This window comes from Anopheles moucheti, chromosome 3 (assembly GCF_943734755.1).
Source record: "Anopheles moucheti chromosome 3, idAnoMoucSN_F20_07, whole genome shotgun sequence".
NCBI lineage: Eukaryota > Metazoa > Arthropoda > Insecta > Diptera > Culicidae > Anopheles > Anopheles moucheti.
In genome coordinates this window covers 46,855,377-46,881,630 of record NC_069141.1, presented here as the reverse complement: position 1 = coordinate 46,881,630, position 26,254 = coordinate 46,855,377, and the positions used below count along the sequence as shown (strand labels likewise).

Sequence of the window (26,254 nt, the reverse complement as noted above, 5' to 3'; positions counted from 1 at the left end):
GTGTATCAAAGATTGAGTATGCGGTGACATATAATTATATACCAACTGGTATACTACAAACTAAGAAGAGTACCATGTATGGTAAACGCTGCCTTGCATACATGTGTGTGGATGCTGGATGCATGCGTTAGCAAAATAGGAGTACAAGCCTCTCTCTTCTGTTCGAATCACCGACGAATAAAGACGTGTCGCAAGCCCGACTCATCATTATATGTTACCACTCTGGCCACAAATGGCCCCACACTCGTGGGATAACTTACACCTGTCCTCTAGGGTATGTCGCACGTCGCGATCGACCCAGGTAACGTTGACGTGACGGTGTCCACCATACTAACCTTTCCACTTCAGACTACCACTTATTTGAATCGATAGTACCAAATTGACGAGCAGTGCTTCAATTCCAACAAAGACTTTAAAATGACTCAATGAATGGTTTGTTACCAACGGAAGCTCATTGTTTAGCAAGGTATTCATAAATTATAAGAAAGTTGGCTAAAATTATAAAAGATGGCGAGTAACAGTCCTTTTAACACGTTCCCATATTTGGATGATACCAATGGTTACCGCCTGGTCCTATCACCCAAAAATGTGCTATACTAAAAGCCAAGGAAGCGTTGACAGCGGCCCCACGGTAACTATGGCGATTTTTAACTCGGCACTGAACATGACATTGGAGGTTGAAGACCCAGCAGGTACTATGATTTCCAAATCGAATAGGAGCGGTGCATGAATACTATCTAGCGAGTGTAAAACGTTGTCGCTGACACGTATCGGACTAATTTTAATATATTACATAAAGAACACGCCCTGAGGATTTTGTATGAGTGTTACGACAATACAGCGCACTCTGGTGCATTTCGTTTGACAAATTTGGCACTTGCAGGATTATTCTGAACACGGGCAAATGCTTTTCCGTGTTAAGCTTTTAATGGGATCGAAGAAAGTGTAGGTTAATTAACATCACCGATAAGTATGAATTGGCTGCCCGGATCCAATAAGGTGCTGTTGCTAGCTAGCGAAGTGATGGAAGACTACATGCAAAAAGTTTGTGTTTTCCATGAATAGCTAATTTGCTCGGATAAGATTCGTAACCGTAATTCGTAGAGCAAATAACTGCATTCACAAAAAGATTGTCAACTACAAAAAATCGAACAATGAACATATCGTTTAAACGCACCTAGTGGGAAGATTTACTGCACACGGTTAGGAAATTTACTGATTCACTCGATTAGCTAATAAGCCAGCTTAGTTGAATAAACAGTTATAGTGTTTTAGAAACTAACAGAATCAACGCATATTTTGATTCGAAAAGACAAATTTATTTCTTTGTGACATAACTTGAAAACGAATATACATACGTCATTTATTGTTCTATCCATTTATTAAGGAATTCATTATGGTTGTGGTCCATTAGTAAGTTTAAGGTTCATGATAAAAGCACAATTGATCTGACTACGACAAGTGTTTTTTGGACATGCATCATGTTTCCTGTTTTAAAAATTACTATTCAGCTTTAATGCAGTAAGTTGAAAGTACATCATTCTAAACGTTTCCTCAACCTACAATCAACTTCGGCGGTTAGACTGAGCTTTGCCAAACTGTTAGGAAATTACATAAATGTGATAGACACTTGTTTTTTTTGTGTCAGTGAACGATCAACTAGAGTTTACAAAATCGATAAGTTGGGAAATTTGCCCTATTTGCAAACATCTGTTAGAGAAGTTGAACGATTGATTAAGGAAAGTCAAACGATTCGATTGGGAAACAATGGCAATTACGTGTTTTTTATTGAAAAAGAACGATCAGACGTATTGCTTTAATCACATGCTGAATCAAGTAAAAATATTAAAGTAAATATTTCTTACGGTTTTTTACGGTTCATGGCAATAAATCGATTGCGTGTAGGAATTTCAACTGCAAAATTTCAAATAACAGTGTTTTTAAACATTGTACTGAAAGGAAATATCTACTTGTGCGAAACAACAAATCGATAACTTATTGTTGGAATACTGGTTATTTTTGTAATTTGGAAGAGTACAAAATAATAACTCTACAATTTGCACTATCGAATCTAGTAAAACATTAACTTCAAGAAAATAAATTATATCGCAATGTAACTAAATTTATTATTTGCCGACCTGAATAATCAAAACTCATTCGTTTTGGACTTATTTTTTGTAACAAAACACCGAACTCTTACAAGTCTTATCGATAAATAGATAAATAGTCACAGCCCTTTCTTTGAAAAGCTGTTCTCATGCCAGGAACAATAAGATGATGCGGTTTTTAGTTACTTTTTTTCCTTGTTTATAAACCCTGCTAAACATATTAGATATTTAAGAAAATGTGCAATTGATCTTGATACACAACAAAGGAAACCATGTGTATTTTTTGGCTTACAAGTGTTTTCTATGGGTGATTTATACATATCCCCAAAATCTCTACGGCCCAAAATCCCATCCGGTAGCAGGACTGACCGTCCGGCTACGGGTAAATAAAGTCAAAGAACGCCAGAAATGCCACTCCAGGCCCTTAGACCTCTTGAGATTGTGCTGCCGACAAAGAAGAATTTTTCATACTTTTTTCTGTAATATAGCATGCGAGCTATGGCATGATTTACATAGTCAGTTGAAACTATTGTTTTGTTGTAACATGTTAGATTCTATATAGTAATTGTTTGGTTTTAGCATGCATGGAAATGGTCAGTTATTTTGCACATTGTCACTCTTTGTTTCTGTTTTATTCTTTCTACATTTCTGTGTTTTTTTCTTGCTGCTTTTCTTGTTTCCATTTGTCAGAAAGTGATATTTGAAAAGCTTTAAAAATTTAAAATATAGCTACTTCCATTTTTTGTTGCGAAAATTTTGGGTTTCATTTATCGCAGAAACTATTTTGAATATTGTTCAGATGTGTTTTTGTATTTGTTTTATATGTATTATCTATGTGTGTAAGTAATAACAAAGATACATATATTTCTGTTGTTTAAAATATAAACCAATACCAATTAACTACAACGATTCCTGTACTTTTCCCAAACTTGTTACTTGTATACATAGTGCTGATGGTGTCAATTTGCTACGTCATTTAAAACCTACAAACCTACGTTTCATTTTCTCATAAGGACTGTTACTCCTTTCCCCCAGCAAATGTTGCATTCAAACTGCTGCTAATTTTCATCTTCATGTAGAGTGATTTCTATCAAGTTTGTTCACTGAAATCTTGAACAATTAATAGCTTAAAGTTTTTTTTCATCATTCATCTCTAGCCATTCATTTGCAGTAAGAATGGCCGGAATTTGCAGCTGTGACGTATGCAGTTTACACAAATGGACTGATTTTGACGTTGTTTCGATACGATTTCCCTGCTTTCCGATGGTGATGAATCCACCCATGCATCGCGTATCGAAGCTGCGTGCAGCCAATTACAATAGAAGATTTTCATAATTGATAATCATTCATAAAGCAGGCATGTGTTTTGGTATGTGTTCAGTTCAGTGTATCGGAAATGATTTTTTCCAGACCGCTCGACGCGTGCTTGTATAAGACACGGCAAAAAATGTTAACCTTCAGCAACAAGAATCACACTATTTGCCATTTGCACTGACTTAGCTACCTCTCATCACAACAATTCCAGCTTCCAAAGATCCAAGTTGTGGCGCTGTCTTACACCCGCAGGCTAATGATGCATTTTTCTTTGCTCGTTGAACGTTCGACGTTGAATAAAATTAAACTTCATGCAATTAGTTGTCGTTACATCGCCATTTGTGATTAGTCCATTTGTTTAGGGCATGGGTTATTTATTTGAGGTTGATAAAAAATAAACTTCATTCATTATTTTATTTCCAACGACCATGCGTAATCCGTTCGTACTGCATGATTAAACTTTAGTATATACTAATTCTGTTACTAGCATTACTGGAATGGGCATCATGTATGATTCTATGAAGTACAAAAATATTAAATTAAACTATAGACACGAAAGGAAAGAAAAGAAACGACTAGACTCGATGAATGAACTAACGAGTTGTTATATAAATGAAACTAAAAAATGTGTTAAAAATTAACAAAACAACATTATACATTTGCCTATACTGTCGGTCGATAAAAAAATTTAATAAAAAATAGACGAATTAATTAAACTATTAAAAACAGAAGAAAGTAGAACAATAGCATAATTTTTTCACATAATTTTATGACTTCTGATTCGAGAATCTTCAACATTACAGCTCGCGGTAAATATCACTGTGTAATGGAGTGTTATGTAAGTTGTATGTCTGCGTTTACATTGAAATGCTACGAGCATGATTCGCATCATCCTACAGTGTACAGAATTTTTGTTTTATTCATAAGGAACTACCTGTCAGCTAACGGAAAAAGTACCCTTTTGCTTAAAAGTTTTTCGTGTTTTGCCTCTTTCGTGTCGCAAAGCACGCAACCGTTTTCGCAAACTTAAATATGAATATTTGGAACCACATTTTCGGAACCTCCGTGGGTTTGATTTTTCAATATTTCATGCTCGGTTTTAGCTTGGCGTAGCCAATTCTTAAGATCTCTAGTCTTCTCGAGTAGCGTGATCGTGTAATGATGCTGATTTTGGACATAGTTAGACATTGGTGGTTGGAGTCCGGCGGCAAAAATGGCGCTTGATGTTTGGTTAAAGGCTGGAGTTGCCGTTGCTGGTGGCAGCACTACGTCGCAACATTGTTTTCCGGACGACGTGCTGTACGGTACTGTTGTGGCGGTATTATTAAGAAAATCCATTTCATCGAATCTAATTATGGGCGCTGTACCACCATTGTTGGGATCTGTGGAAACATTATTGCAAACATGAATTTGGAGAAAAACAAAATGCAAAACCGAACCGAAGATTGATAAAAAACATAATTGCTATAGTTTAGAACTGGCTGTAGGAACAAATTTCCAAGAGCAAGACAACTTATAACAGCATTTTCTCCGTGAGGTTTTTTTCACTCATCCAAATAACTTTGCAATACTTACTCAATAAACTCCAAATTTCCTGTATCTCTGTATGCAAATGCTTCAAGTGCGTAATTGTATCAGTGGGCTCCGTATTTCTCGATGGAACACTTGCCTGCAAGCGACCGTAATGTTCAGTAGTTGGAACATCAGTGCTGCTGAAACCCGAACTCGAGTAGGAGGACAAATCGCTGAGGGTTTCCTTTGGTTTAAGCGGTATCTCTCTGGGACCTGCTCGAATGGGATGCTCTTTCTCTGAAAGTTTTTGTAACGAATTTTCTAGATGTCGCAATCGGATTACTTTTTCTCCAAGCAATGCTCGTGTCCGGTGAAGCGATACTTCCATTTCGGTTAATTCTTTCTCTTCCTGCAATACGAAAGCAAACATAATAATGTATTATTACTGTCGATAACATAACATAACATAACATTGAATGCTGCATACCACTGCTGTATTAATACATCAATAGTTAAATTATATACTCCAGCACTCACGTAATGTTACTCTTCATTACTCTCTATTATTTTTAGGATTCATATTCAAATTTATTGAAATCAAAACTACTCCATATATTGAATTGGGGGTGTTTCCTTTTCAACGTGTACTCAATAAATAGTAAATAATAAAAAAAATTAAAAATCAAAGGTTCTTCAATATACAACAAAGTGACCTAATTTTGACACTATCTTACCTAAAAACAAAAAAAACTAAACAAGGAGCGGTTGGGACCAGGAGTCCCAAACAACAGGATTGAGACAAAATCCCATCCGGATCGTTCCCCCGTAGCACGGGCCGACTATCCGGCTACTGATAAAAGAAGTCGATACGACCTGGCACTATAAAAGCTATTTGAAAATGGTGAAAAGATATCTAGTGAAAAGCTCAAGTCACTCGGTTCACAGTGCTTCGAGAAATACTTATGGATACTTTTTTTAATCATTTTTTAATTTTTTTTTTAAATTATCATTTATTTTCGTTGCCCTCGATACCCCGATAACAACTCTAAATGCAAGTTATCGACAATGTTTCAAAGGTCTTCTCCTGCTACGGCCAACCTATGCATCACTACTGCAAGCCAAATTGTGTGGTTCGTTGCTTACTACAGCCAATGGTGCTCATGACAATGGTACAGCTTCGTTCGTACTTGTTATCGTACTCTGATTTTGCAGCTTTGATTGGCAAGATTGTTGTTTTTTCTTTTGATAAGTTTTCATGTAAAAAGTGTAATATCTAACTGTTTTTATTCATTCGTTATATCAATCTCTTTATATCCATATCCACGAGATTCGATCTTCAGCTCTTCACCAACAAGGACGCGCGGCGTAGTGTGTGTGTGTGTAAAGTTTGTATAGTAATATAGATTGTGTTTTTTCATTCTGCTTCCAGCCTTCGTTTAGAGCAGACGTGTTTCAGGCGAGGGCCTGCGTTTCAATTTCGGCAGATAGCGGTCAGTGCGATAGCGATAACGCCGAGAATCTCGCCGTGGCTGTGTTATGCTAAATGGTGTCGCGTTATTCTTCGATATTCGCTAGGAGAGTATCCTATCATAGCGATCGCAATTAATTTTTACCGTAGCGTGTGTGTGTTACAGGATTTACGCAGCCGTTCGGTTGCGAATTGTGGGTTTACGTTGCCAAAGTGACTGTTTATAACAACATTTGGTGGGTTTACGGTGACGATTGGCTATGTAAACCATATAAGTGTTATTTGTGCGTGACGGTAAGTCCCAATCCCGGTCCCCAGTTGACATTTTCTCGGGTTTTACCAGCATGGAACAGTCAGACCCAGGCACTGACTCAGATTCGAAGTTACGCAGTGCGGCATGATCGGGTGAAAGAAAGGTGTAAGAGCACCTAAAAACCTCGCTAGCGAGGAAAATACGGCTGCGTTGTTCATTAGCCCAAGCATTAGCATCGCTGAATAAGGGCTTAAAGAGACCGCAAGCTTCTTGCATGGTAAGCCGACAGTCTATTTTATGCCACATACGCGGCAATTGGATGTGAGATCGATCGCCACATCGATCTTAGGCAAGCTTCGTTCCAGATGTTTGACGCAACTTCACCAAGGGCATCTAGGCATTCAACGGATGACGGTATTAGCCAGGAGCTACGTTTATTGGCCATCCATGGTCTCGGAACTTTTCCATCGCCAGATACTCCAAAAGTACGAATTTTGGAAGTTCAAAAACAATCAAATCAAAGCGATCTCCTCGGGAAAAAGCTCCAGCGTATACTCCTAATTTCGCTACTGAACCAAGGAGCTTCCCGAGGACTTCCTTTACCGAAATCCTAGAGTGCCTTCTTATGTTCTTGAATCTTCCCATCGCACACTACAAATGATCGCTACTTGAGCTCTCCGCATGATGTCTCGGCTGTCCATGTCGATTAATTTTGCAGCGGATGCACATCTACAGCGTATTAACCTGTAGGACACGATGGTATGTGGCCGCAGTGTAGGATTCCATGTTGTGGATCACCTTCTGTGGCACTGCAGGCAATTGAAAAACGCCCGACCTGACGTGCTGAGAGCAATCCAGGAAATCGGACTACAACCGGGTGTTCCGATCCGCGACGTGCTAGCCAGCAATGACTTGAGGTATATGATGATTATATACCGCTTTTGCCAAGAGAATGGACTAGTCCTTTGATTCCTTTCCTTAAGTTCCTTTCCATCCTTCCATCATGACCCATTAAATGTGAAATGTTGTATTCTTATTGTGCCAAATAGAGGCCCGGAAAAAGGCTCATAACTGGGAGGAAATGCCTATAGACGTTCGATTTCGATAAACTATGTCGACCATACGGCCTTTGGCCGTCATAATGGATTGTGTTCTGTTTTAATCATTTTACGAAAAAAAATCAGATAAAAAACTTGTTTATCAAAAACAGTGTTTATACAATATGACAAAAGAAGGCAAAAACTGTGTTAAAGACACAGTTTATAGGTTCGGCCGATGTGAAACGCAGTGAAGCTTCTAGCAGCGGGTTGAAAATTGCTCCTTGAGCAACTCCTGTCTTTTTCATGATCGATCGAGGAAAGATTTTACCCACATAAGAGGTGTTATTTTTCCAATCAACAAGTAACAAGTAACATGAAATTCATCACTATGTCTAAGGCGTCAACGGCATAATCAAACTTAGCTATCAAACGTTACAGAAATAGAGTGGTGTGTACTTACATGAAATATTTGATCAACCGATTGCTTGTTCTTGATCGCATGCTTTACCGCAATATCACGTTGTTTAGATTTGAATACATTTTTCTGTGCACGCAAAGATTCCTTCGCTCGCATGACAGAATCCCGTTCGAGTAGTATACGGTGCTTGAAGAACTCCAGCTCACTCCTGTCGGTAGTGGTAACGGTTTCAGCTCCACCTACATCGCCGTGCCTACAGGCACTACCTGTTGTCTTACCGCTATCGACGTTAGCTATATTATTAACAAACGGATATCGCAAATGATACGGTGCATCGAGATTGCAATCAGGAATTTGATCCTCCAGTTCTTCTAGCTTTTTCAGCTGTATGCGTAGATTTTCCACCGGTGTGTAAGGTTTAGTAGCACCTGTTTCGCGCTCATGTTTGCTCGAGTTTAGCTTCGAGGTGGAAGATGATTTGGTTTTGGTGAAAATTCTTCTCTTCGGACGGGTGGCGACCGCTGTAGCAGCACCAGTAAAGGAACTGCTACAGGAATTTTCTACTCCACCAGTGTCGCAACTCATCTTATGAAACTCGGAATCGGAACTAAAGTTGTCCTCGTGCTGTACGCTCCCAAATATGTTCTTCACTTGGAAGTAGTGCTTCGAATATCTGGTCTCGCTTTGGCTCGAATCGTCCACCTGATGCTTTTGAGTATTATTATTGTTGTTATTGTTGTTGTTGTTGGTATGGTTCAGCAGAAAGGCCGATTTTCGAGATTCAGCCAATCCAGCGCCGTTTAAATGCAGCGAATTGAGCTTAGACTCCATTGCAACGCGTTTGGTGGCAGCACCATGGGACGTGTTGCTGAGTGGTTGCGACTTCTCGGATATCATCAAAGATGTTGGTTTGATGGCGGATGATCCCAACATGCCTTTACCACCAATATCATAGGAGTAGGATGGTAATGGTTTGGAGTTTGTGCGATCGTCCGTTTCGTAGCTGTTGCTAAGCAAGCTATGTTGCTGCTGCTGTTGTTGCTGTTCGCGCCTCTTCTTACGGCGCTCTAGAGAGATGCGTACATCCGTCTTCAGACGCGTATACTTTTCCTTCAAACATTTATACTTGTCCTCCAGCAAACGTTTCTCGCAGCGTACCTTCTCGTACAACCGGTCTTCTCCCGTCTCCCGCATGCGTTGCCGTTCCATTTCTAGCTCGTGGGTTAATTTGATTTTTATCTCTGCCAGATTGGTGCTGTGCTCTTTTTTGAGCAGCTCTTCCTCCATCTTCAGGTCACGTTCTAGCTCTTCGACAATTTCGTCGTGATTCTGTTGCAATTTCGCCATCGTAGCCCGGTGTGTGTTCGTTACTTCCTTCACGCGCCGATCGAACTCTTCCTGCATCGTCTCTTGATACATGGTATACTCCTTGGCATTTTCTTCGTCATAGTCAGTTTTAAGTTCACTCAACTTTGCCTGGTAAAATTCTTTGATTTCGTGAATATTTTGTTGATGTTGATCCTTCATGCGTTGCCGCTCTTTGGACAGCAGTTCCTCGTACCGCAAACGCTCGTTTGTTAATTCGATCTGCATTCTGCTTTCTTCTAGCGAGGCAAGTGATCGCAGCTCCTCTTCCAGCTTTGCTTTGTACCGTTCACGTTCTTGATCAATCGAATGTCGGAGAAATCGTATCGAATCCAATCCACGATCATCCAGCAGTTCATCGTTTATTGCGTTCGATGATGATACCGCCGCCGAATAAGATTTGCCTTCATTCACAACTTTCAAACCAACACCCGTCAATATTTCCGAATCAGGTTCGGACGATTCTGAAGAAGATGTTTGTTTCAATCTATCAGCACTTATGTCATCTTCCTTTTCCGGATCATTAAAACGATTTTCGATGTCATCACGATCATCGATGTTGTCGTCTGCCTCGGCATCAGCATCAAGAACCGAATCGATTTCTGCTTTCATTTCGTTTGCTGAATGTTCTGTCTCGACGTCAATATCAAAGCGAACGCTTTTTCTTTCATCATTTCCCGAGTCATCGTTGGGAGTACTTTTGGAGCGTACGTAACTCAAACTAGTATCACGCAGAATGCCTTTCATTTCTGATTCAGGCTTGCGCACTAAATCTAAACTTCCAAACTCAAGCTTTTTGTTTGACTTCAAAAATTGTGATCCCGTACCGGTAATGGTAAAACCGTACAGGGTTGAACCCATTTTGCTATCCGGTCCCGATTTCACCCCGGTTTCATTGTCTTCGCTCCTTGCATCGTGGCCACTGGCTTCCATGGTAAACGATAGCTTCTTCGTGAAAGCCACCGAGGAATCAATATTGCTTTGTTTTTTAGCAACTCCGACAGCAACGTCTTGACTGTTGTTTTCTTTATTGGAATCACTTTCCTCGTTTACGGACGGTGCTACGATCACATTAGTGAAACTATCCAACTGTTCGGATGGCTTCTGCGCTTCCTGATGAATTTTGTTGCTTTTAAGCTGTTGGTTCGACAGTGCAAGACTGTTACCACAATCAGAATCTTTCGCATGATGTTGATCATATGTGTTGTTCAACGTGTAATTTGATTTTAAACTGCGAAATCCAGAATCACCGAATGATATAGAATCTGATTGATCGAAAGCCAGTGCCTTTCTAGCTTCGATCACTTTCGCTCGGTACAACACATCGATGGGATGTTCCCATTGTGATTTTTTTGTAATTCTGTCGTAGTAGTAGTATGCTTTGACTTGTTTGCTGTAACTATAGCGACAGTGGAAGACCATAAAAAGAAAGAACAATAGAAATATTTGTAAAAGTTATATATTATTTATATAGCAATGCGACCTGACTGTTCCTCTTAAATTAATAAAAAAGTATAATTTTATATCATATTCTTTATTCATACTGAAGCAATCCAGTGAAGCAGACACCAACCAACTCGAATCACAATCAACAATCTATGATGCAATGCAATATCCTTTAAACGAACCAACTTTTGTATAACTTAACTACATATGTTAATGAAAGTTTTGTGTCATGTAACAACTTACTAGACTTTTTTTACCATGCAAACGAATAATCATTCTATTGCGAATACTCGTAGTAAGGTGCCCTTACACTTTTGGGAGAAGGCAATGTATTCAGCAAAATATGGTGAATGCAAACATTAATTCATTTACCACTTGCTATAATACGGCCGGTCTGTTCTTTATGAATAAAACTAAAAATCAAACAGTCAGACTTCGCTACGATAGAACAACTCAGGACGACATTCGATTCATACTTTCGGTGCATTTGTCCGAACGCCAAAGCATTAAACGAATGGCGTACATTCATAAAAATATGTAAACGAAAAATAATTATTGTATATTAATCTTCATCGCATTATTTGTGTTTGATAGCCACTACCGGGCTTGGCCGATATAGTCTAATAAATGGCGGAGTATAATCATTAAGCGTATGGGCGCGGCACTAGGTCCAGGTCCAGATGGGATTTAAACCCAGACCGTGCGTGTTGTAGAGTCTGCATAATGCTATTAAATTGTTACAAGAGGAATATGCAACACAAATTGTAAAGCATATGCATGATTATTACTACGTACTGATTATTACTACGTACTGAAAGCTTAGTCATCAATCGAGTTGATATCCATTGTAATAATATTATGGAAACTTGGATTACCTTTTCTACTTAGGTGCATTTGCGATTTCTTACTTTTACAATCTCTTGTAAAATTTACTCGCCAAAACATGATTAGAAACAAAAAAAAACTAAGACCGTTATCTTGTAAGCTGGATCTACTATAAACCTGTGAATAAGTAAAAACCACGGAAAGTCAGTCCAAAGCCAAGACCTCTAAGATTGTAGTGTCAAACGCAAGAGGAGCTTTTATTGATTACGATATAATGCAAGTTGGATGTCAAGGCCAGATATGTCGTACATATAAAACCCTGCTGACATGGTTTTTAACTTGCAGATTGTGACGGTTAAAGCATGACACTGCCGCGGAATCTTGCAATAACTGTTTTGAAGGTACAAAAACTTCCGAAATCCAGATCAAACTACACGAAATGCTGCACCACAATATTGTTCCGAAAAAATGAAGTATGGCATTTTTAAATAGTCGCGACCAAACAATAGCAGATGACGAGTATCGCAAATGCAATCAGCTGGTGAAAATGGCGAGAGTGAAAAAAACTGGACAACCGAAAAAATGGTGAATAGCCCCTTACTGGGTATGGATTTGACCCAAACGATTTAATGAATAAATTATTAAATTATTGTTAAATAACTGATTTTAGGGAATGAAATATAACGTGCAATATTGAAGTATTCAATATTTTGTGATCGATCCTAGAATGCACCCAAATAAATAGGTGCCCAAAGCGTAAATGGTAGTCCTACTCTGAATCCAATGTCGACAAACCGCCTCTGAAGCGCTTCGCTGGGCAAATTCGAAACGATCATGAATGATCGCGATCCTTAAGCCGTACTCGACTTGAGGCAACCACAATCGTCTTTTATTACGGGGCATTGCTGAGTTTTCGCGATTTGCATTTGTATTATCCATATATGAATTATCGTACTATGAAATTCAGCTATAGTTGCGATGCTAGTTGCGATTAGGTAGGATACCATCGCAACCATAATCTCTGATCGGTTCCGAGTCAGTCAACGATGAGCTCGATCAATAACGTAACGACGGCGAGATACTTTCCAGCATAATTAAGTGTAAGTTAAGTGGCTAAACGGTCTAAACTGTGTGCATACGGAACACTTTGAACTTAAATTGAATAAGTTTCTATATCATTCGATATAGATTCCGATACTACGGCAAGCCCGTATAGACTTATTTTTACCACATACGGTATAGTCTACAAGCGAACCACTGTCGAGTGAAACCAGTGATACTATCAAACACAATTCCGGCACCGGATGGCCAGTTAATGGATTTTTTAGTCGGTGCAAAGCAGACTACAGGCTATTACGCTATACAGGCCCCGAGATACGCTATTATAGAAGACTGCTATAACCTGCGAAAAATACGCGTATCTCGAATTTCCGTGTAGGTCGGATCCAGGTACAATTTCGTTTATACTTCACTTGCACAGAACCGACTTCCATCTCTGCACTTAATTTATTCAGCGATTCAATCGACTTTGAGAAAGAAAACTTTAAAATAAGTCAAAAACAATTATTTTATATGACCTTAAAAGTACCAATTTTTCCCCTTTTTGCTTAGATTTTGTACTATAAACTAACTCAGATGTCAAATTTCCAAAAACCGCGTCCATTTCCTGTGTATGATCCCCACCGTCAAACTCTAGGAAACTAAATTGGATACACCTGTGAATTTGCGTACACTCCGTAGTTCTGTGTAACTGGACCAATATAGCTACTTAAAATAACTAATAAGCAGTAAATAAGCAGTATTTCGAACGGTATGGCAAATGGGAAAAATGCATTTGAATTGGAAAATAGCAATAACTCTAGTTTGATAATTTTTCGTTTTAAGGTGAAACAGTGATTGTGTAGCTATTCCTTTTTTATTTTAACTAAGTGATTTTTATTTCCATAGCTGATAATCTATTTTCCATAGCTATGATTAATAACAATCATCACTAGCACTCCAATTTTCCATAGCTATGATTAAAAAGAATCATCACTAGCACCGAAAAAAAAATTTTTTCTCATATGCCGGAAAACCAGCTGTATGTTTCTTTAATATTAGAGGTGATGATGTACACTCTTTGTTGGTTAAATGAAATCACTACGATATACATGCATGAGCACTTTACAAACTTCTCGCAGTAAAATGTTATATGTTCGCTGAATACCGTGCAAAAAAAAATATATATTGTGTATCACTAATTAAAAAAATATATTTGAAGAAAAAACATTGAAATTCAACTCACCATGGTTTCCAGTTTTCTGGTAAAGGGTGCAGTAATCCTTGCCGTGCCAGATAGATTATGTTAGCTTCTTTTTCTGGATCTATACCAATTTTCACTGCATATTCAATAATTTCTGGGGTATGATTTCGTACCAGATGATGTGAGTTGGTTGCCAAAGCGTGAGACGAATATGAAAGTAAAAGAAATACAACATACAATCAGCCGTGTACTGTAGAACATGAGCTATGACGTGTGTAAATTAAAATAGAAAAAATATCACACAACCTGAAAATATGTAGCAGAAATTTCCATTTTACAATTTTCAGGACTGATTTAGTACCGAAATTTCCATTTCCAAGTGTTGACTGATTCTCCTACCTTCTTTCGTTGGCTCATATGTGGAATAGAATATTTCCTCTTCTGGTTGGGTGAACCCAGTGTTATATGATGGAGTGGCCATGATTATCCAACAATCTTTCTTTTGTGTCTCACTCACTGATTTTCGTGTGCCAGAGCGTGTCTGCAGCCTTATGTATCACACGGGAATGAAATCAACCGAATTCTTGGAATTAAGCACAACATGCTACATCCATTACGAAACTAATATCTCGTTGTCGCAAGAGACCGTTTGCTGGTCACTGCGAACTACAGGTTTTTGTCTCACCACTGAAAGAGTGATAGGAAAACTTTCTCATCTATAGAGTTAACTCGGATCCTGCCAAAGAAGAATAATAACAACTCGTCGTACCTCGTCCTGGCCAATATGATTTAGAACATGTACTAAAACGCATGCGCCTTTTCCTTCTAGTGATGTAAAAACCGAATCAAGTTGCAAGGTAAGGCAATGTATGCTGTATGTTGTGAATGTTGCTATCATAACCGTGATTTCCTTTGCTTTTTTGTTTATTCTAATATAAATTAATACTGGTGTATCTAATATGTAAGTGCACAGGGCATCTGCTCTGCATCCACAATCTAATGTATCTGTAAATATCAACAAACCACTTTCTAGTATCTATAGTTACCGTTCAACAATTCTGTTGTATGTGTTCACACCAATGGGTATGAGTGTTGTTACTGTACTGAGGAAGCGTTTAGCTGTATTTTTCTCTAGCTGCCTTTATTGCAACTACAAAACACGTGTAAATGTTTGAACATTTGCCTTGCCATGGCAACTGACGCAGGTCTAAAAGGCGATGATTAACACGGTTAATTTGAAGCTGACCCAATCATTCGGCATTTCGTGTGCCTCCAGCGAACTATTTCAAATTGTTATACGAAATCATTTGACATAGTGACGAATTCCATACCTTTTTAATATACACTCATGGAAATAAACATAAGCACATCCCTTTTCACACGCGTAACTAAGTTAATGCTGCACCGATTTGTTTGTTAATTTGTTATTTGTTAATTTTATTTATTCAATGAGCCTCATATGGCCCCTTTGAAGCTAGGGTATGAATGTACATTTAACACGTAGTTGGTCGCACAGAACGAAAACAATTTAAGAATAATAAACGCGACATGTCAGGTTCGAAACGATCACAAACACCGTTAAACTCTCGGCACATGGACAATAACGGATCAGAGGAACCAAAACGACTTCGACGTTCCTCTACGTCAAGTAATAGTCTGGCACGGAGCGATCTCGCCGGAACGTCAGAGGCCGGACAGCAGTACCAGCGAATCGATCCGATGGTCAAGTAGTCCTGCGACGAATTACAGTTTCGCTGTTTCAGCGACTCCAGACCCAGTAACGCGCTAACTTCTTCAGCAGGCCAATTTGCTGGTTGCCCTTAGTGGCAACATGCTCAAGCTGGTCGTGGAAGCTCAACTTAGCATCAAGGAGCACTCCAAGGTCCCTGACACAGCTTTGGCGCACAAGGGCAGATCCATTAATGGCGTATTCAAATAACAGCGGGCTGCGTTTTCTAGCGAACGTTATTACAGCACACTTGTCGGCGCAAAGCTCTAGGCCATTCGTGTGGAGCACCAGGGCTGGAACACGCTCAGAGCCGTCTGATGAAGCGAATAGTCTGCTTGGGTGCGGATCGGGGAAAACAGCTTCGCATCATTGTCATACAGCAAGTGACTACCTGGTGGAAGCACCCGCGACACGTCGTTGATGCGATAACAAAGAGCAGCGGATTGTCTCAACATTTTTACTTAACTTAACAACTTCTAGCATATTTATTCATCTAACCTTTCCAACCCTCTATTATTTTTGCGTGCTCTTGGCGGAAGCATATCGCAATTACTCCACCGTAAATGAAAAAAAACGTAGCCCGAGACGAAGCAAAGTCATAACGGCTATTAACAATCAATCATAGGATCCATGTTTGGCACATTTTCAAGCTTTCTCGAAGGAGTTGGGAATAATAGACCGAATAGTTGTTAGAGACGATTGAATAGTTCTTCCCGGTAGTCTATGCGGCAAGCATTAAAGATAGCACATAGAGGCCATCTCGGTGTAGTGAATATTTAAAGGAAACTCAGATAAAGGTTATGATGGCCGTATATGTATCGCGACGTAGAAAGTTATTTGCAAGAATATGAAGGAAGTTCATTATTCGCGCCTTCGGGACAGACAAAACCCATGATATTGCTATTGATTTATTTTCTGCAAAGGAATGCGCAGCGTTTTTGGTAATAGTAGACTATTATAGTAGATATACGAGAATAATGGAAATGAGTAACACATCAGTAACAAAAACAATCGAGGCACTAGAATCAGTGTTTAAAGAACATTGGTATCCGTAAACAATTAGAAGTGAACGGTCCACCATTTTTGAGCGAATAATTTTAAACATTGTAGTCGAAAAAATGTGAGATTGATTCATACCATCCCTTATTGGCTGCAAATGAAAGGGCTAGCAGAAAGCAACAACCAGGGAATTCTACGAGCATTACGTATAGCCAAAGCCATAAAACCAGACTGGAGGATGGCAATCAAGGAACATGAGCACATGTACAACTTAATACCGCATACAACATCTGGTAAAGTTCCATTAGAATAACTGTCTGGAAGACCAGTAAAGGACCTGCTACCCTCACTAAAAATCGATCCCAGCTGGTTTAGAGATGAACGTACTAAACATACAGATTTGTAGTAGTTACAACTATAGATAATGGAAACAAAATCAGACCGCGAAGAATACGTAAACGATTTACAGCCGCCTTCCATCGTTCCGATCGCTTGTTCGTTTTATAGCCGCCTTCCGTCGCGTCTACACGTAGCGACAAATCGTAGCGGCCGTTACGGTCGTTACATGCGATTGAGCCGTTGAAATAGAACGCAATAAAGAACAAAACTGTGAACTTTACACTCAGGATCACCATCGACCAAAGGCATAAACTTAATGAGCAGTAAACATGATATAGAAAGTTAACAACAGGTTGAATATTGTGAAAATAGTAAAGAAAGAATATTAACCCATAAAAGGCCATACAATTTCAACGGCTTGATCATCATCATCATGTAACAATTTAAGCCAAAACAAATCTTAAAAATAGGGGCATCTTCGATGCATTTAACCAATATCAATTCAATGAAGCGATGTGTAGCGAACTCAACGTGGCCGTAAATGCCACCATAAAAGACATGACTATGGCCAAGAACAATTCCAACCCAGACACATTAAAACAATTATAACTACTAAACTGCCAACACCGACCCAAAGAAATTAAAAATATATACGGACGGTAGCAAACGAGAAGAAAACTGTTGTATTGGCATTGTGATAATAGGAAATTCCATAGACGAGATAGCACCGGTTTTCGTACTCAAGAAGCCAGTGTCTATATGTACGATGGAATTGATGGCGATCGATTATGGTATTTGCAAAGGGATTCAAAAATCCATTTATTCAAACGGACAGCAAAACAGCGTGTTCTGTCTTGGAAGAGTTGCTCGAAATCCCAGCAGTTGACGAACTAGTAGGCAGAATTTAAAACAAAGGAGAACTGCTGGTAATAAAAATCCAATGGACCCCTAGACACGTGAGCGTCGCAGGGAACGAGTTCAGCCGGGCAATACAGCCAAAGAAGGAACAAGCACGTATCTAGTCATGATCAACACACTCCGTTAAAAAAACCCCATATGAATTTTGAATCAAAAAGAAGTAGAAGAGGCAAACAAATGGTATAGGGAAACTTGCGCGACTAAAGGAAAAAATACAATTTTGGTGATTATGGTAACTACTGATTCAGTATAATGAAGATAATCCCGCAAGGTAACTGCGAGAGCTGCAATGTGCCAGATGGAGTTACGCACCAAGTATTTCCCTGTGCTAAGTTTAGCTTGGAACGAAACAAGCATCGGACGATAAATGAAGATCTTACTTCCTACTCTCTTACTTACTTCGTATTACTTTTTTGACTTTTTTGTCAGAAAATTTTGGTGGATAAAGATAACGGCATCCGGTCCGAGCAGGCCCGGAAAAAGGCCCTTCGAATATGACGTACAGGAGGGAAGGCCTGTACACCAGAAACCAGCAGCATAAACGTAATGAACGTCAAACTGTGATCCGAAAACACAGCAAACGAGCTAAACAATCTACAGATAAATCGTGAGCAAAAAGAAAAAAGGGCATATGGGCATTCGCTAACGGCCTCAAATAAGAGGCACCAAATAATTGTAAATAAGAGGTAATAGATGTCCTTAGGCACAGAACTGAGGAGTAACTAAAGAAGGCCCATGACGTTGGATTTCTAACTTCCCAACAATCATACTGGAGAAATAACTCGAGAAAAGAAGAAAGGTACTGGAGTTGCCATGGTGTTGTTATGAAAACAAATTTACCCCATTCTCTTACAAAACCGTAAAAAAGAATTAATAGAATTATTCGCCAACAGGAGGCTAGGCAGTAAGCACTTGATAATATATTTCACTTAAACTAAGATGGCTATTTCATACAATTTTGTACTACAGGTAACCGATGTGGAAGCAGATTATTGCTTACATTGTGATTAGTTCAGCGTGAAAATTGATCAGCATGTCTTATGAAAACTGGCTGGGATTAATTAAAAGTGCTGATAAATCGTCCATCATTCAGGGAAATGTACGGAAAGTTCACTATCGATTTCCAGATGGTAGGGAAATGGCCGAAGAATACAGTACTGATACCGGAGTGGTGTTAAGGCGAGCTTGGAAAAACAAGACAGCTTTATTGCAGAAAGAGGAATGGTTTATTGAACTGGGAGAGACAATTCCTGTGGGCTTGAAAGAAAATGAACTAATGCTGAGAGAATCGTGTTCCGAGCCAATGCTATCGAAAAGGGTTACGCGGAATGCTCTCGAATGGAGAATCAGAAATCTGCCATACCCTATTTCTACCTACTCCGTAACATGTGGGGAAAACGATGCAACGATTACTGTAAGAACTTCAAACAAGAAATATTTCAAGAAAATAGAAGTACCGGAATTGAAAAGGTGCAATACCATTCCAAACCAGCACAGTTTAACGATGGTTCACAAAAATTGTACTCTTATAATAACGGTACGCATAACAAAACTTAAGAGAACAAGAAAATACCATTTGGAGCATGTACATGTTATGCGTACAGTTTGATCTATATTCACTTTTTTTTGCAGTACAAAAAACCAGCGATTTTATTGGATATGGAACGCGCTATTTTAACTACTCTTCGGGACGTGGAAACTGTTGAATGTAATGACTACCAGTGTGAAGACATCCTAAGCGATCTTATGATACAATAAAAGCAAAATCTTTCGATTGTAAAGACCAATCTACCAAAAAATCTTGACCTACCTGCTTAGAGATGTGTGAAATGTCCAAAAAATAGTATCTGAGTCTAGCTACCTATCTAACCAGACCGCTTGAAACATTCCATCCACATATCAGTCCTTCCAATTCACCTCAAAATTTTCCTCATCATGCATAATGCGTCCGACTGTTGCCTATTTCCAATTACATGTTAATCCTGCTGTGTTTCCAACTTCCTCCATCTTTGTATTGATGAATGAATAGTTCTGCCCTGGAGGTTCAACTTTGCAAATAATTAATCCCCGATTGGACGAGACAGCTCAGTTCGTGTTTTGGGAGTGACTTTTGACCCGAAGCTTCTTTTTGAAGATTATATTTCGAGCGTGGTCAGCTCGGCTTATAGGACCCTTGGGCTTATCAAACGGCTTTCTTCGGAATTTTGTGTTTCGCTTTGTTTCCGATCATTGTTTAGTGTCTTAGTTCGCCCGATATTAAAGAATGCCAGTGAAGTTCGGAGCCTTTCTGACGTTGGGGTACTACAAGCAAGCGTTGGGGTACTACAAACCTTTTTACGCGCATTGCGATCAGATTCCTCCTTAATTATTCCCATGCCGATTTACTACCCTGTGTAACTCGGTGCCAAATTTTGGATTATCGCTCGCTGGAATCTACACGTTCCCATGCTCAAACAGTTATATCGCCGACTTACTCTTTGGTGTTACAGACGCACCATCCCTCCTTTCACTTATCCCAATGTATGTTCCTACCAGGTCCCTTCGTCCACGTCCTCCGCTAATTGTGTCAGAGCGCCGTATTTAATTTGGCCGTATCTAAAATGTGAACTTTTTATAGTTTGTTCCCCGCAGTTTAATGTACATTTTGACTATGGCATCTTTCTGTCTTCCTTCCGTTCTCGTCTGCCACCCTCAACTTTTTATTTGTATTTTTTTCTGTCTTATTTCTTTCCTTTCCTATATTTCGCCCCTAACCTATTCCCTTTTTTATCTTTTCTGTATATTGTCCTGTCCTTTCCTAGTTTAGGATTGCTTTAGTTAATAATGATTGTAAAGACCCACTGGCAACCACAATAAGCGAATAAATAATATTAATAATAGCACCACTTATGAATGATGTTGCCAATCAACGTCACAAATATCAGTCGAAGGATCGGAACAAATAGAAAGGTTGAAATTCATGACGTCGAAACGGTGAAACACGCCTCCTGTGGACTTGTAGATGATCTGAAGAATTCGAGACCTCAAGAGGACTGTTTCATCCAGTGTCATTCTAATAACACGGTCAGCCCAATGTTAATCATGCATTGTACAGCTGGCAGAGCTTGTCCTTGTTTTCGTTTCTTCTTTGTGCTTCCGCAAATATATCGTACATCATAATTTATTTTTTAGTAATTGTTATAAAATTATACTGTTTAGTGCTTATTATAATTCCACGTATCTAATGAAAAATCCTGATGATCAAGCTTAAATGCATGATAGCAGTGACGTACTAGTCAAAAGGTCATTCTTTTAACAAAAATGGGTTACTTCATTGGTAAGCGGACCTACCGGCCCTGTGAGGCATCCGCACCAAGTTCGCAAGTGTATACAATTAGTGATAATGCTCAACTGAGTTATTTATGTTAATGACATTACTGTATTATGTTTCATATTATTGATATGAGCGTGTTCCACTTCCATATTGTTTACCACTCCCGAAAGCATAAGTGATTTACTCTACAATCGGAAAATATTTTAGATTTGGAGTATAAACGCTATCCAGATTAGATATAAAAGCAAGACAGTAATGCAATTCGTCGTTTGTCCGAGAGATCACAATAAAAAATGAAAAAAACAAACATTTTATGAACTAAATTAGTTCCAACCTATTGAGAATAATTACTTTTTGAAAGCAGTTGGTAAAATCTGTAACACATAGACCATGACATGAATGCATGCCAACCTTAGGGTTGATATCACCTATTGATGCCTATTGATTGACCTGGGGTTGAAGCCGATGCTATAATTTAGATACGATGAAAATAAATAAGCATCAAAGTTCCAGTGTACAACTTGTTGACAAGCTTGACCAAGCTAAACGGCTGGTTATCTGGTTAGCTTGCGCAGCTCCGAAACAAACTGTCCCAAAGAAATCGTCATCGATCGTTGATGTTCGGTACGTACAATGCTTCGAATGGTTTCTACCAAACAGCACACACCAACCGAATTTGCAATTATGCAGTGTAAAAGCTTAAAGGAACTCCATTTCACGTTCAATCCCAACAAACTTTAGCTGTTCTGTTGGCCCGTAACGGTAGTCGAAGAACAGTTCCTCTCCAGGTTGAATGGCACGTTTCGCAAATATGCCAATACGATGATCTCCGTTTACCATCATTACTTTAGCGTAGCAGTTTGGGTTGATAGAATGATTGGCAAACCGTATTTTGTTACCCTTTCTAGTGGCATCGACAACGAAATCTGGAAAAAGAAATCATGAAAGTTAGCTACGGCATTGGACTTGTTGCATTTATTCAACAACTAGACAGAAGACATCCACTTTCCACTTACCATTATTTAAATTGAAAAGAAAACTACACATATATTTGTCATAAACTTTACCACGCCGATCAGCTTCATCCTGCGAAATTATTTCTCCACAATATTCTGAAATGAATTCGTTTTTCTGTGCACTTTCTTTTAGGAAAATTCCCCAACCTGCCACATCAGAGGGTGCCATCAGTAGGTGTTTATCTGCAATATGAAACCGATCGATACAACTTTGCAATTGGCCAACTTGCTACAAAATCAACAGCTTGATCCTGATACTTACGCAAAGCTCTTTGCACGCTCACGTTTTTGCAGGTTATTTTGCCAATTTCATAATGCTCTGCTCCACACGTCTGACAAAGGTCAGGATCACATTCACGCACAGCTAAATAGCAAGGACATTGCTTTGTATTGCACTGTGCCTTGCAACGACATCCCGGAAACCGGTTTTGGCAATCACTGCTACAGTTGCAGAATTTTTCACAAAAGTTCTGCGCACTGTAACAGGGGCAGGTTGCGTCGCACTGTCCCGGATGATCGCAAGGGGAATAGTTGTATACATGATTCGAGCTGGACTCTTTACGCAGCTGAATTTTACGACAATGTACCGACCAAAGGCGATGCTTCTTTTTCTTCTTCCTTGGTGGAGTACTATCCTTATTTAGCTCAATCGGTAGAAATCCAGCCGCTTCCTGTTGCGCGAAGTGATACACCTGCTGGCAAGTTTTGACCAACATTGCCTCAGCAATGGCACAGTAGTTGTTCAGATAGGTTTTTTGCAACGTACGAAAGAACGATTTATCCGAACCATTCCATTCTGTGTCTTTAGCATCGAATATTTCATACAGAATATTTCCAATTTTGGACGATTTTACAAACGTCGCGTCCTTGCTGTAGTGGCTGCTATCGTTGCTATCTTCGGAGCATGCCTCATTTCCAGAGTCCATCATTGCAGGCGATTTGCTGTTATTGTCAGAACACATCTGCTCCTTTATACCATCCTGTCACAAATGTAAATATATAAGAACAGAAAAAAATAATAACCTGCGAATGACCAACGTGATATCTTTAGACAGCTTACCAACAGCAAGTAACACGCGTCACTGCATGGTTTGCCTGGAGCCTTTAGTTCCGGCCACCGACGTCGTTGAAGGTTAGGACCAGGATGACAAGCTTGCAAACCTGTATATCATAAGTAAAATAGTGCGTAAAAAGGCTAGCTTCCCAACGGCTGACTACACGGGTATATTATGGTGCCATAAAACCATTGTGTGTCTTAGAACATAGATAGGCTGCTCAACGGCAACCAAATTCTTCTATAAATAAAGTATAATACTTACGGTGTAAAAAACAATCGTACTTAAAGCAACGTCTACAGAAAAGTGTATGGTAGGAATGGAGCGTTTGTTCTCGCGACACAGATTCCGCCCTTGGCCCGTCGATATTCGGCGTGCATTCCGGCGGTCTTTCTGGATCTACACGTTCAGTTAGTTCAATGTACTTGTCCCTCAGTTCTTCTCCTGTTCCGTTTTCTGGAAATTGCGAACTGATAGCTTGAAATATGATTGCTGGGGGAAAAGCCCTCACGTTTCCACCATTTCTTCTCGTTTCATTCGAATCGGACGATGTTGGTTCCTCGTTCGGTTTTGCATCGGTATCGTCAAACTTTTCGTCCGGTTCTTTGTCTTTTCCTCCTTTTTTAGGTACGACTTTTCCAGCGGTTTGCGCAACATTAGCAATCGTCGATTTTTCTCCTGTCGGTCCTTTAGAATTGGTGGGTTGTTCATCTCCAATTGCATGCTTATTTGTGTACTGCATCAACGTGTGCACTAACTCGACAAACATAGCATCATCAATGCTGTCCTCTTTGTCACCATGCACCTTACCGTCATAATTTTTTATTAGCTCTTCAATGAATGACCCATCCTTATCCAGAACTTCGTCGCCCATGTACGGTATGTTGTGTAGGACCGTTTCATCTTCCACCATAAAATTCTGCTGCGTTGGAGCCCATGTGTACATGGTTGGAATTGTTGTTACCGCATTAACTACACGGATCGGTACATTTTGATGAATGCCCTCCTGGTCTATGACTTCCGCTTTCTTCATGCAATGGACATGCGGCAGTTGCTCCACTTCGCATTGGACCCATGTTGCATTTGTTGACGACCAGGCATCATTTTCTGCAACCAGCATACCTAACAATGCTTGCCTGCAAAGTAATATTTGTTTTTATTATTAGCTATCTCGGTGTCTATAGCTAATTTCTATCCTCGATCGCCGCTACCTGTTCCGATTCCACGCCGAGCGTACATCATCCACCTTCTTATGACGCTTACTCTGTCGAATTTTCACATACTCCGTTTTAACCCGCTTTTTCCATTCGAGGGAAACTTTATGTTTCGACATTATAACAAGGTGTCTGCCGGGTTCTGTAGTTAACCGGACGTGGAATAAATATTCGTAAAGCCAAAGTTTTTTTTTCTTAAAAGCGCGCACACGGCAAAATCACGAAAGGGAGGCGTCTCGAAACAAAGCAATTTGGCAAAGGATAATGACAACGAACGAGGTGAATAGTAGTTAGGTATGGACCCATTTAAACTGTGTATTCTGCTCTGTGAATCCGTATTATCGTTAATTAGTCAACCATATTGACTTTAATCACTTGTTATTTAACAGCCCTGGACGACAATGCGTAGCAAGTGGAATTTGTACCAGCATTCAACCGTGTGTAAGCCAAAATATTGATAATTGAAATGGTTCATCAAATGTCAGCAGCAGATCGAAAATGATTACCCAACGAATATCTCATATGTATTGACTCTATGTGAAATGTCAAAAGGATTCACATTTCGAAATCTATTCTTCTTTGACAACCTCTGGTTGCTCTGCTGAAGAACTTCAATCGCCGTGCTACGAAAAGCCGTAACCCTGTGAAAAAGTGAGTTTTAATTGATTTTGATAATTCTATGTGGGTGAATACATTAATCGTTGAAGTACTAAATGCTCTCCCCTCCCTTTCGCTAAACGTACATCTTTACAGGGCTGCAACACAGAGGTTGTGAAAAGGCAAAAAAAACAACATGGCTTTCGGTGATTATCCTGCGGAATACAATCCGAAGGTGCATGGGCCTTACGATCCGGCACGCTTCTATGGAAAACCCGATACTCCGTTCGGTCAAGTGAAAATTAGCGAACTTGGCTCATGGTTTGGCCGGCGCGATAAGAATCCGCGCGCCTTAGCTGGAGTTTTCAGTCGCACCTTTTGGAGATGGCAGCACAAGTATGTGCAGCCCAAACGAACTGGTATTGCTCCATTCTTCCAGGTTATCGTCGGTGGAATGGTGTTTTTCTACACTATTAACTACGGTAAGCTGAAGCATCACCGTAACTACAAATACCATTAAATGGTGGAAAATTTTGCAAGATAGTTCTCATTACATCATTTCGGGGCAAATGGTAAGTATGCAGTATGTTCAACATGTCATACAACAGAAGCATTATGTAACAAATGTATGTTTGTGTTTCGCAGGAAAAACATCATTGATTGCAAAGAATAGGCATCCCGTTCCGAATGCGAAATGGAAAATGTAATAGAGAACAAATGAAGAAACATTAATAGAACGAAAATTATGTAATGTGTAAAAATAAATGAATGCCTATTTGACAGATCGAAGCATAGCTACGTATGATTTTTAAAATGTCAATATTAGCTTATCGAAGTTGTAGATGGAAATTATTCCACAGGTAAGTTACTAAACGGCTTAAGACAACACATAGAAAAGAACCTGCTTCGTGCAAAGAAAAACTGGAAGCACGGAGGATAATGAATTTGTTTATATTGGCGGCTGTTACTGAGATACCTTGCTGCCAAAAGTGGTTTTCATGGAGATGGTCTAGTCTAGACCTGTCAATTTAATGTATTGTACATAGTCCCAGGTGGAATTTAAAATATTTTCTATAACTTCAA

The 26,254-nt window shown here is 39.4% G+C and overlaps 4 protein-coding genes across 5 annotated transcripts; 2 read left to right on the top strand and 2 right to left on the bottom strand.

Annotated features, from left to right (window-relative positions):
- Positions 1 to 3,792: 3,792 nt before the first annotated feature.
- LOC128301552 (centrosomal protein of 164 kDa) lies at positions 3,793 to 14,472 on the bottom strand. Its single transcript, XM_053038101.1, has 5 exons — positions 14,391 to 14,472; positions 14,034 to 14,145; positions 8,156 to 10,877; positions 4,998 to 5,343; positions 3,793 to 4,804 (listed from the first exon to the last, which is right to left on the bottom strand). Exons 1-5 carry the CDS (start codon positions 14,470 to 14,472, stop codon positions 4,449 to 4,451), a joined length of 3,618 nt encoding a protein of 1,205 aa, XP_052894061.1. The 3' UTR covers positions 3,793 to 4,448.
- Positions 14,473 to 18,547: 4,075 nt separating this feature from the next.
- LOC128301632 (protein DPCD) lies at positions 18,548 to 19,764 on the top strand. Of its 2 annotated transcripts, none has more exons than XM_053038210.1 (3): positions 18,548 to 18,775; positions 18,946 to 19,513; positions 19,609 to 19,764. In XM_053038210.1, exons 2-3 carry the CDS (start codon positions 19,010 to 19,012, stop codon positions 19,732 to 19,734), a joined length of 630 nt encoding a protein of 209 aa, XP_052894170.1. In that variant the 5' UTR covers positions 18,548 to 18,775; positions 18,946 to 19,009; the 3' UTR covers positions 19,735 to 19,764. The 2 variants fall into 2 exon arrangements, with proteins under 2 accessions (XP_052894170.1, XP_052894169.1); XM_053038209.1 differs by having other exon boundaries at positions 18,548 to 18,880.
- Positions 19,765 to 21,120: 1,356 nt separating this feature from the next.
- Positions 21,121 to 24,800, bottom strand: LOC128301631 (histone-lysine N-methyltransferase E(z)). Its single transcript, XM_053038208.1, has 6 exons — positions 24,572 to 24,800; positions 23,625 to 24,496; positions 23,366 to 23,466; positions 22,568 to 23,285; positions 22,306 to 22,488; positions 21,121 to 22,215 (listed from the first exon to the last, which is right to left on the bottom strand). The coding sequence occupies exons 1-6, from the start codon at positions 24,691 to 24,693 to the stop codon at positions 21,989 to 21,991; spliced, it is 2,223 nt and encodes a 740-aa protein (XP_052894168.1). The 5' UTR covers positions 24,694 to 24,800; the 3' UTR covers positions 21,121 to 21,988.
- Positions 24,801 to 25,131: 331 nt separating this feature from the next.
- Positions 25,132 to 25,965, top strand: LOC128303850 (putative ATP synthase subunit f, mitochondrial). The gene is made up of 3 exons (XM_053040927.1): positions 25,132 to 25,225; positions 25,328 to 25,743; positions 25,817 to 25,965. The coding sequence occupies exon 2, from the start codon at positions 25,368 to 25,370 to the stop codon at positions 25,689 to 25,691; it is 324 nt and encodes a 107-aa protein (XP_052896887.1). The 5' UTR covers positions 25,132 to 25,225; positions 25,328 to 25,367; the 3' UTR covers positions 25,692 to 25,743; positions 25,817 to 25,965.
- The last annotated feature ends 289 nt before the right edge of the window (positions 25,966 to 26,254 follow it).